The sequence below is a fragment of the Carcharodon carcharias genome, chromosome 32, assembly GCF_017639515.1.
Source record: "Carcharodon carcharias isolate sCarCar2 chromosome 32, sCarCar2.pri, whole genome shotgun sequence".
In the NCBI taxonomy this organism is placed as follows: domain Eukaryota; kingdom Metazoa; phylum Chordata; class Chondrichthyes; order Lamniformes; family Lamnidae; genus Carcharodon; species Carcharodon carcharias.
The window spans coordinates 28,575,802-28,587,972 of NC_054498.1; the positions used below are offsets into that span (position 1 = coordinate 28,575,802).

The 12,171-nt window shown below is 49.6% G+C and overlaps 1 protein-coding gene across 1 annotated transcript; it reads right to left on the bottom strand.

Moving 5' to 3' along the window:
* Positions 1-2,651: 2,651 nt before the first annotated feature.
* Positions 2,652-4,541, bottom strand: LOC121272022 (basic proline-rich protein-like). Its single transcript, XM_041178381.1, has one exon. It carries the CDS (start codon positions 4,539-4,541, stop codon positions 2,652-2,654), a length of 1,890 nt encoding a protein of 629 aa, XP_041034315.1.
* Between the last annotated feature and the right edge of the window lie 7,630 nt (positions 4,542-12,171).

Sequence of the window (12,171 nt, forward strand, 5' to 3'; positions counted from 1 at the left end):
TTTTGTTTTCAGGGTGGGATTGACAGTCAAATTATTGCCCATCCCTGAACCCATGAAGGTTAACCACATAGAGTGGGACTGGAGTCACATGTAGAGCAGTGTGGGGAAGGACCACAGATTGCTTTCCTTCAAGGATGTTAGAGAAGTAGTTAGGATTTTAGGAAAATCTGGTAACTCCCAAGGTTATTTTGTATGAATCCAGCCCAAAAATTGACCAGATTTGTTGAATCTAATTTCCAGACTTGCCATGGTGACATCTGAACTTTCAACCTTTGGATTTGAACTTTCAACCTTTGGATTTCTGGCCCAGGAGCATCATCAGGTAGCACCATACACCTCTCGGACCATGAGATACCTTCCCCTCGCCCTCCAATGGGTCAGTTTCTAACCATGACTACATCACAATGAATCTCATGGGAAAGACATTCCCACAGTGACAAAGGTCTCTGCTGAGGTCTGAGATTGACAATGACCCTGAAACAGATAGCTGCCTGTTCTCCCAGCTGGAAGTAGAGAATTCATTTTCCTCTTTAATCACTCTGCCGTCGATGGCTGTGCCTTCAGCTGCCTGGAGCCCAAGTTCTGCAATTCCCTTTCTAAACCTCTCCTCCTTCCTACATCTCTCTCTCTTCCTTTATGACGTTTCTTAAAACCTACCTCTCTGACTCTATTTGATCACCTCTCCTAATATCTCCTTACGTGGATTGGGGCCAAACATTGTTTAAAATTGATCCTGTGGAGAAGTTTGATGTTGTATAAATTAAGTTGTTGTTGTGTTTCTCAATTCTTTTCTTCCTCCTCTGTCTCCTGTTCTATTCTATCACTGTTCCTTCACTGTCGCTGGGTCAAAATCCTGGAACTCCCTCCCTAACAGAAATATATCAGCGTTCCTTCACTGTCGCTGGGTCAAAATCCTGGAACTCCCTCCCTAACAGAAATATATCTTCGTTCCTTCACTGTCGCTGGGTCAAAATCCTGGAACTCCCTCCCTAACAGCACGGTGGGTGTACCTACACCACATGGACTGCAGCGGCTCAAGAAGGCAGCTCACCGCCACCTTCTCAAGGGCAACTAGGGATGGGCAGTAAGTGCTGCCCTGGTCAGCGATACCCACACCCCGTGGAATAATTTTAAAAATCCTCATGTTAAATAGTTTTTACCTTGTGATACTTCCCTGTACAACGGCCCGAGTAACCTGACCAGGACAGAAGTAAAATCACATCAGTGTAACAGGCGAGACCTCAGAACAGGGGAGGCACAGGAGTGAGGCATATAAAATGATCAGGGACCTAGTTAGATAAATAGGGCTGACATATTAGCAGAGGGGTCAAACACCAGGGGGCATTGATTTAAAGTGAAGGATGTTTTTTCACCCAGGGTGTGATGGAGACCTGGATCTCACTGTCTGACAGGGGGGTGGAGGCAGAAACTCTCCCATCTCTAAAGTCAGTGCGTGTCTATTTGAAGAGCGGTGTTCTGCAGGAAGGTGGAAGCAGACTGGGTAACCCTTTGTCACCCAGCACAGAGCCAATGGGCCGAATGGCCTCCTTCTGTGTAATAAGCTTTATATGATCCTGTGAAATTCATTTCGAGGTAACAATGAAGCTTGAATTCTGACTGTCCTCTTCCTCCTCCTCCTCACTGTAGCCACTTTTTCCCATCCTCTATCCTGTGGATTTCTCCCAGTCCCCTCTCCTTGTCCCAGCTGTTGCCTCTCGTCCTCCCTCAGAGTGGCAGCTCCCCACTCGAAACCCCTCCCCTCCCCCCGCACCACCCCCCATTACCACCCTCTGCCTTTCCAGGTTCCTCACACACCAGCATCCTCCTCCCTTCCTCCCTCCCTACCTCCCTCCCATCTCCCTCCCTACCTCCCTCCCTACCTCTCTCCCTCCATCCCTCCCCCCTCCCTCCCTACCTCCCTCCCTCCCTCCCTCCCTACCTCTCTCCCTCCCTACCTCCCTCCCTCCCTCCCTCCCTACCTCTCTCCCTCCCTACCTCCCTCCCTCCCTCCCTCCCTACCTCTCTCCCTCCCTACCTCTCTCCCTCCCTACCTCCCTCCCTCCCTCCCTCCCTACCTCTCTCCCTCCCTCCCTCCCTACCTCTCTCCCTCCCTACCTCTCTCCCTCCCTACCTCCCTCCCTACCTCCCTACCTCCCTCCCTCCCTCCCTCCCTACCTCTCTCCCTCCCTACCTCCCTCCCTCCCTACCTCTCTCCCTCCCTACCTCCCTCCCTACCTCCCTACCTCCCTCCCTCCCTACCTCTCTCCCTCCCTACCTCCCTCCCTGCCTTGCTGACATGTTGAAATGAATGTTTGGCCCAAGCACACTGAGTATCTGAGTTTCACTCAGCCTCTGGTTTAATTAATACCATATTTGGCTTCTTTCTGTGCTGACTGACTGGCTGGGGTCCACGCTGACTGTGTGGAGCTGTGCTCAGGCCGCTGTTTCTATGTTGCTATGTTCCAGCTTCTCAAAGGAAATATATATAAATACAGAGAGAGATGTCCGGAGTGTTTTTAGAGGCTGAGGCTGGATTACCTGGAATAAAACTTAACCCTTTGCCTGTAAAGTGGCCTGAACAGTGCCAAACAGTTGAAATTTCTGCATTCGGATGCAAGGAAAAGAAACCAGGCCGGGATTTACCGGCGGCATCATAACAGAACCCAGCAGGGGGGAAGTGACCACCCAGCCATAAGCCCAGGCTGACCGGGGTGGACAATCCCGGCGGTGATGGGGGTGGACGATCCCGGCGGTGATGGGCGTGGACGATCCCGGCGGTGATGGGGGTGGACGATCCCGGCGGTGATGGGGGTGGACGATCCCGGCGGTGATGGGGGTGGACGATCCTGGCGGTGAGCGGGGTGGACGATCATGGCGGTGATGGGGGTGGACGATCCCAGCGGTGATGGGGGTGGAGGATCCCAGCGGTGAGCGGGGTGGACGATCCCGGCGGTGATGGCGGTGGAGGATCCTGGCGGTGATGGGGGTGGACGATTCCGGCGGTGAGCGGGGTGGATGATCCCAGCGGTGATGGGGGTGGACGATCCCAGCGGTGATGGGGGTGGAGGATCCCGGCGGTGAGCGGGGTGGACGATCCCGGCGGTGAGCGGGGTGGAGGATCCCGGCGGGGATGGGGGTAGAGGATCCCGGCGGTGATGAGGGTGGACAATCCTGGCGGTGATGGGGGTGGATGATCCCGGCGGTGAGCGGGGTGGACAATCCCGGTGGTGAGCGGAGTGGAGGATCCCGGCGGTGAAGGGGGTGGACGATCCCGGCAGTGATGGGGGTGGACGATCCCGGCGGTGAGCGGGGTGGACGGTCCCGGCGGTGATGGGGGTGGACGGTCCCGGCGGTGATGGGGGTGGACGGTCCCGGCGGTGAGCGGGGTGGACGACCTCGGCGGTGATGGGGGTGGACGATCTCGGCGGTGATGGGGGTGGAGGATCCCGGCGGTGATGGGGGTGGAGGATCCCGGCGGTGATGGGGGTGGAGGATCCCGGCGGTGATGGGGGTGGAGGATCCCGGCGGGGATGGGGGTGGACAATCCTGGTGGTGATGGGGGTGGAGGATCCCGGCGGTGATGGGGGTGGAGGATCCCGGCGGTGATGGGGGTGGAGGATCCCGGCGGTGATGGGGGTGGACGATCCTGGCGGTGATGGGGGTGGAGGATCCCGGCGGTGAGCGTGGTGGAGGATCCTGGCGGTGATGGGGGTGGACGATCCCGGCGGTGAGCGAGGTGGAGGATGCCGGCGGTGATGGGGGTGGAGGATCCCGGCGGGGATGGGGGTGGAGGATCCCGGCGTTGATGGGGGTGGACGGTCCTGGCGGTGAGCGGGGTGGATGATCCCGGCGGTGATGGGGGCGGAGGATCCCGGCGGTGATGGGGGTGGAGGATCTCGGCGGTGATTGGGGTGGAGGATCCCGGCGGTGATGGGGGCGGAGGATCCCGGCGGTGATGGGGGTGGACGATCTCGGCGGTGATGGGGGTGGAGGATCCCGGCGGTGATGGGGGCAGAGGATCCCGGCGGTGATGGGGGCGGACGATCCCGGCAGTGAGCGGGGTGGACGATCCCGGCGGCAATGGGGGTGGAGGATCCCAGCAGTGATGGGGGTGGAGGATCCCGGCGGTGATGGGGGTGGACGGTCCTGGCGGTGAGCGGGGTGGATGATCCCGGCAGTGAGCGGGGTGGACGATCCTGGCGGTGAGCGGGGTGGACGGTCCTGGCGGTGAGCGGGGTGGACGATCCCGGCGGTGATGGGGGTGGAGGATCCCAGCAGTGATGGGGGTGGAGGATCCCGGCGGTGATGGGGGTGGACGGTCCTGGCGGTGAGCGGGGTGGATGATCCCGGCAGTGAGCGGGTTGGACGATCCTGGCGGTGAGCGGGGTGGACGGTCCTGGCGGTGAGCGGGGTGGACGATCCCAGCGGTGAGCGGGGTGGACGATCCCGGCGGTGAGTGGGGTGGACGGTCCTGGCGGTGAGCGGGGTGGATGATCCCGGCGGTGAGTAGACTGGACGATACCGGCGGTGAGCGGGGCCATAAAGTCGGATGCTCTCCCATTGACAATGAAAGCCCCAATCAGCCGGGATATTTAGAGACCCGGTGCTAGTTTACACTTGGCACATGGGTTAATTGGCCAGGTGGCCTTCACATTTTTGCATCATTCTCGATCCAGGGTGGGATAAAATGCCCAGAAGATGTTTGAAGTTTGATGAGCTATGAGTATTGCTGTCGGAGATAGTTTGTGGCATTTTCTGTGTGCAATGATCCTTTGAACAATACTGCAGCTCCCTGAGGCAGCTCCACAGCAGCTGTCAGCCTTCAGAGAGCTCGCTGTAAACCTCGCGCCCACACCCTCTCTCAGCTCGCCGCTCCCCCTCTTCCCACTCCCTGGGAGCGCTGAGCCTCTCTCAGCACGTGTTTAACACTGGCCGCCAGTTAATTGGCCAGCCATGGTGGAATCGCGTTTGCTCCTTGAGGTCCCCTGGCAGTGGATTCCGTGTCTGTCTCCAGACCCACCAATCACGTACGTCCAACAGGTGTAAAATTCAGGCCGTGGGGCTACCAGCTCTCCAGGATTGACCTGGAGTTCCCAGGAATGGAGATTAACCTCCAGGACACTGCAGTAACATGTGAGAAAAATCATAGGAATGTGAAACCAAATTGTGCTTTTTAACCATTTTCTTTGAACACTTTAATTTATAAGCTATAAAAAGATTGGAGATGTGGGAAAGCTGTTTCACTAATAGTGCAGATCAATCCAATGGGAAAACAAAGCAACTGCTATTCCCTTTCCAACTGGCCTGTGGGAGGGCTGGGCCTCTGGAAGATGGACCAATGAAGCAAGTGAGGGGGGTGGAGCAGCGCGAGATGGGAGGTCATAGGGTGAAACCTCCAGGAATACGCCCAATCAGAGTTGACAACCCTAGCGTTTCAGTCGTAACAACCCCCTGAGCAATGAAACAATTCTCTCAATCACTCCGTCTGTTCTCAGAGTCGGCAGTGTCGATTCTGTCACATCAACGTATTTTTACCTCAGGACCATTGGGAGTTTTCCTGAGCATGTGCAGTGCCAGAATTTCCCAGCATGCATAGAGGGGAAGGATTGCAGACTCCACCCCCCTGCCCTGTGGTGACCTGAGAACTCCTTTGCTTCCTTCAAAAGGTCCTAAAAAAGGATGAGGAGTAACTTATTCACACAGCAAGTGGTTGGGACCTGGAATGCTCTACCTGGGAATATGGAGGAGGCAGATTCAATTGGTGTATTCTGGAGGCAATTGGATTATTATCTGAAAAGAAAGAAGGTGCAGGGTTACGGGGAGAAGGTGGATGAATGGAACGAGGTGAATTGCTCATTCGGAGAGCTGGTGGAGATATGATGGGCTGAATGGTCTCCTTTGGTGCTGTAACCATTGTGTGAAAAGGAATTGGACATTGAATTCCCAAAGCTTCATTTCTGGAAAGGTATGACATTTATTAATGTGTTAAATAAGTTTCATTTCAGGGACCAGTTGCTTGTATTCTCTTGAGTTTAGAAGTTTAAGGGAGGACTAATTGAAATGTTTCAGATGATTAAAAGAGTTGACAGTTTCTGTCTATCTGCCCTACTTATCTTTTGTGGGCTGAGGTGGGGTGGGGTGGGGTGGGGTCAAAGTCCAGGCCAAGTGGGCAGAATTTTAATTTTGGGGCTGGGCCGTTCAGGGGTGATGTCAGGAAGTACAAGGAGTACAGGAAATTTGGAACTCTCCTCCAAGTTGCTGTTCAACTGAGCACGGTCAGTTGAAAATTTCCAAATAGAGAAGATAATGTTTTATGGTTAAGGGTATTAAGGGTTATAGAACAAAGGGAGGGTTAGATGGAATTAAATCAAATCAGCCTTGATCTAATTGAATGGCAGAACAAGCTTGAGGGGCTGAATGGTCTCCTCCTGTTTCTGTATTATTAACAAATTCTGTTTTCAATTATGAACTGTTGACACAACAAGCAACTGCGATTAGCAGGATCTTCAGTCAGCAATATTTGCAATTGTCAGTTAACAAAGAGATCAGATTCTACTTAACAAGAACATGTATTTTAGTCACTTGCCTCTTCATTAGGGTTGCCTAATTAATGTGAAAATCTTTTGCAAAAGAACATAGAAACTAGGAGGAGTAGGCCATTCAGCCCTTCAAGCCTGCTCCACCATTCATTATGATCATGGCTGATCATCCAACTCAATAGCCTGCGCCCGCTTTCTCCCCATACCCTTTGATCCCTTTCGCCCCAAGAGCTATATCTAACTCCTTCTTGAAAACATACAATGTTTTGGCCTCAACTACTTTCTGTGGTAGTGAATTCCACAGGCTCACCACTGTCTGGGTGAAGAAATTTCTCCTCATCTCAGTCCTAAATGGTCTACCCCATATCCTCAGACTGTGACCCCTGGTTCTGGACTCCCCACCACTACAGAAACCGAGATTGTTAAGGTTAAGACACATTCGTGCATCACTAGAAGGAACCTGAACTTCCCTGATTGCAATGGGCAGAAACCCATTAGCAGGTGGCTGCCTACCCTGAGCCTCAGGAGAGCATCACCAGCAGAACCACAAGTGAAGAAAGCCAGGTATTACAACCCCCAGGAACTGTCTTCAGAGAAAATGGCTTCCCAACTACCACAAGAGAAACTCCGCACTCATTCAGGAAGACTGCTGAGACCACCAAGGAGACGAGGATGCCCTGATGCTTTGTAACCGTGTATAGCGTTAGTGATATAAATAGAAGTATTTTGAACAAAAGACCATTATCTGCAGCAATATCTTTTGAATAAGAAACCAAGGGATCCCTAGACAAACCCATAATAATTCTATCTCCCTATCTCTCCTCCTCTCTCCCTCTTTCACTGACTCAGTTTCTTTTCCTCTCTACGTTTGTCAGCAACCTGGGTCTCCCTCAGTCATCCTTTCTCTCTCTTGTCACCTCCACCCCAACTTAATACAGCTTTTTTGAGTCAATGAAACCAAAAGCTATAACAGATCTGTGGTAAAAACCCTATCACTGTTCTCCCAAAGCTCTTCCATTTAAAATAGACTCGCATGGAGTTTTACATCAATAAAACTTTCAAAATTATTTGAAGAAAATGTACTACTCCTAGGTAGAAGGTAAAGAAAATATCCCATCATTACAGCTGATTGGGGGAGGTTAAAAGTCTCAGGTAAAAACTTTAATAAAGAATAAATTGGATAGATACATGGATGGGAGAGGTCTGCAGGGTTATGGACTAGGTGCGGGTCAATGGGATTAGCGGAATAATATTTTGGCACAGACTAGAAGGGCCAAATGGCTTGTTTTCTGTGCTGTAGTGATCTATGGTTCTATGGTTCTAAAGATATTAAAAAACACAAAAACAGTGGATAATTGTAATCACCTTATTGTTGAATATATTTTTTTAACTTTAAATTAACACATCAATTAAATAAAATTTCCCTTACCAATAAAATAGCAAGTGGAAAATATTTCAGGATGCATTTTCAGAAATTTGTGAGAAACTACTTCAAATTATCCATCTGTGAGTGAATGCAGTCTTAATGCCAAGCAGTGAAAGTGTGTCACATTTCATTCTGAAGATAACATTCACAGCCCCATCTTCAGCACTCACAGATACTGCAGGAATTTAAACTAAAGTAGAATATCGTGGATGCTGAAATTCTGAAGTAAAAACAGAAAATGCTAAGCAGGTCTGGCAGCATCTGTGGAGAGAGAGAAACAGAGTCAATGGTAGAATTTTAACTGTGGCACACTGTTCCTGATGGTGGAACAGGAAGTGGGCATCACTTCCACTCCTGCTTCTTCTCGCTTCCCACATGATTCTATTTAAAATTGAAAGTGTCAGGCGTGTATGGGAGACAGGTGTGATCACGCGGTGGTGAAGCTTTTCAGTGGTGAGAGCTGCTGTAAGCTGACGGTGCAGCAGGTATGGGCGGGTTAGAGAAGATCTTCCCGGACAAACAGGGAGGCTCTGTATCCCGGCCACAGCTTTCCTGTTCAACTCCATTCATAGAAATATATGAGTTGGGAACACAACAGGTGCTTTTCAAATTAAAATTCCACTTGTATTTCACATTACGGTGGTTTCACTTTATTCATGTGTATCTCCATTGTTATTGGTTGAGACTTGCGTAATGAGAGAGCTGAATGTACTGGCACACCTCATGGTTGACACGTGTTGGTGGTTCCAGGGGAGATAGGGACATTTCTTTATTGTGGAAAAAACAATATTGTGTGTAGATAGCCTGGATCATGTTGAGATCAAAACAGAGAAGATGTTAGGTATCTTGAAGAATATTAAGGTGGATAAGTCCCCAGGGCCAGATGGGATCTACCCCAGAGTACTGAGGGAGGCAAGGGAGGAGATTGCTGGGGCCTTGACAGAAATCTTTGTATCCTCACTGGCTACGGGTGAGGTCCCAGAGGACTGGAGAATGGCCAATGTTGTTCCATTGTTTAAGAAGGGTAGCAGGGATAATCCAGAAAATCACAGGCCGGTGAGCCTTACATCAGTGGTAGGGAAATTATTGGAGATGATTCTTCATGACAGGATTTACTACCATTTGGAAGTATTAGTGAGAGGCAGCATGGTTTTATGAAGGGGAGGTCATGTCTCACTAACTTGATCGAGTTTTTCGAGGAAGTGACAAAGATGATTGACGATGGACGGGCAGTGAATGTTATATATGTGGATTTCAGTAAGGCCTTTGACAAGGTCCCTCATGGCAGACTGGTACAGAAGGTAAAGTCGCATGGGATCAGAGGTGAGCTGACAAGATGGATACAGAATTGGCTTGGTCATAGAAGACAGAGGGTAGCAGTGGAAGGGTGCTTTTCTGAATGGAGAGCTGTGACTAGTGGAGTACCGCAGGGATCAGTGCTGGGACCTTTGCTGTTTGTAGTATACATAAATGATTTGGAGGAAAATGTAACTGGGCTAATTAGTAAGTTTGCAGATGACATTAAGGTTGGAGGAGTTGCAGATAGTGAAGAGGATTGTCAAAGGGTACAACGGGATATAGATCGGTTGGAGACTTGGGCGGAGAAATGGCAGATGGAGTTTAATCCGGACAAATACGAGGTAATGCATTTTGGAAGGTCTATTACAGGTAGGAATTGTACAGTAAATGGTAGAACGCTTAAGTGCATCGACGAGCAGAGGGATCTGGGTGTACAGGTCCACAGGTCACTGAAAGTGGCAACACAGGTGGATAAGGTAGTCAGGAAGGCATATGGCATGCTTGCCTTCATCGGCAGGGGTATTGGGTATAAAAGCTGGGAAGTCATATTGCAGCTGTATAGAACCTTGGTTAGGCCACACTTGGAATATTGCGTGCAATTCTGGTCACCACATTACCAGAAGGATATGGAGGCGTTGGAGAGGGTGCAGAGGAGGTTTACCAGGATGCTGCCTGGTCTGGAGGTTATTAGCTATGAGGAGAGGTTGCAGAAACTCGGATTGTTCTCACTAGAGCGACGGAGATTGAGGAGCGACTTGAGAGAAGTTTACAAAATTATGAGTGGCATGGACAGAGTAGATAGTCAGAAGCTTTTTCCCAGGGTGGAAGAGTCAATTACTAGGGGACATAGATTTAAGGTGAGAGGAGAAAACTTTAGAGGAGATGTGCGGGGCAAGTTTTTTATGCAGAGGGTAGTGAGTGTCTGGAATTCGCTGCCAGAGGAGGTGGTGGAAGCAGGTACGATAGTGATGTTTAAGAGGCAGCTTGACAATTACATGAATAGGATGGGAATAGAGGGATATGGACCCCAGAAGCGTAAAATGTTTTATTTGAGGGGCAGTATGATCGGCGCAGGCTTGGAGGGCCGAAGGGCCTGTTCCTGTGCTGTACTTTTCTTTGTTCTTTGTTCTTTTTGATGTCTCTTTACTGAATGTTCCATTCAGTACTCGCCACTCTGTGGGACTTGGCTGTACCTGCAGGCTCAGCTGGCCCTCCCTTCTACACATTGTAAAGGATATTATCCAAGATCACTCTCAGTGGCAGTAATTGAAATGTTGTTAATGAACTCAAAGATCTGTCAGGACCCTGCCAGTCAACACCCTGAGATAGAGCCACATGTGGACAGTACTGGTCTGCGTTCTGACTATTGACACTTGACACTCTGCTTTTAGGGTTGGCGGGTCTTACCCTATCCCACACCGCCTCAAGGAGCAAGGACTGCAACATTTTACCAAAGTGGATCCTGCGAGTTTGGAATTTTCCTGATCCGAGCTACCTTCCTCGGTAGCAAAAACCTGACCCTAAGTCTTCAAATTCCCAGAAAGATATTGTAGCTATCAAGTTTTAAACAGTTAGGCTGGAACCTATTGCTTTGTTGCTAAGATGAAAGGTGGTTATGATCAGAGATAGATAAAAAGCCAATCAGCTAAGTAGAAACGCTAATGTGTTTCTCATTGTCATGGAGAGGAGGCCATTTTGAGATTAGGTTACAGGTTTCCCTATAAACCCAGAAATATCACAGAGTTGAGTTGCAGTTTGGGCTTGTGAGGTTTGCAGCCAACTGAGAGGAGGGGAGAGAAAGAAATAGAATCATCCAGGCCTGCACCTAAAGCAGGGATAATGCTGACCCTATCATTCAGCACTTGGAATGCAGGTGGGAGCTTGCACTCAGTTTGAAGATTGAGTTTGTGAGGGGTTAAAAATGGGTGGAGGGCTCACCTAAGGTGGAGCTAGAGAATCTTGAGGAAAATTCTCATTGTGGAAGGTAGTATTGGGAAAGGAAGAGAACAGGAGGTGTGAACCATTTTTGACTGGTTCCAGGAGAATTGGATGTCTACTTAAGAGACTGAGTAACATACCAAAGTTGGGGATTTTGGTAAAAGGGCACATTCTGTTCTGTTGTTTGAAGTATAAGTCACCTACAAAATGAAAATAGTGTTTAGTTAATGGTGTTCTTTTTGCTTTTATCTGGGTAAACATTATAAAATGTGAAATTTGGATGTGTATCCTTTTTTTTAGCTAATAACTGGAAGTTTGAGTTTCTCTTTGAAGGTTATAGGTCTCTACAGAGATTGTAACAACACCCTGCACCACACTCTGTATAAGTAGTGTGTTCATCTGGGCTGGGAAAATTTCCCTCTTTCTCCTCTTGGGAACATCAAAGTTTGGAATAACAACACTCCTGTTTACAATTCTAATACACGGGTATTAATCCATAATAGCTGGCATGATCCCAGACTCAACCCCTGCTTAATTAGCTGACTACAGGATGCAAGGCCTCATCATCTTTAGGTAAGTCATGGGAAGTGTCAGCCAGAGATGTCCCCTTCACTGACCAGGTTTCACTGTGAGATTGTCCATCTTAAATAGCATGCCAACACTATTACCCAGACAGCCACATAAAGAATTGCTCATTGACAGAGGTAGCAGAGGCTGCTGCTCTCAGCGGAGCCAGGTTTGAACTTGCAGGAGAGGACTGCAATGGCAAATCAAATATAGTTAGACTGTTCAAACAATCATTGGGCATTAATGTTCAAATTTCTGCTGGCCATTTCCATTAGACTCTATTGGTCAGAGTAACTGGCACACGTATAGATTCGGGATGCTCTCCTGGCACCATACAGGAAATGGGAGTCACAGCCAGAAGGAGTGACAAAGTGCACAGGTGTTATGGAAACAAGAGGCAAG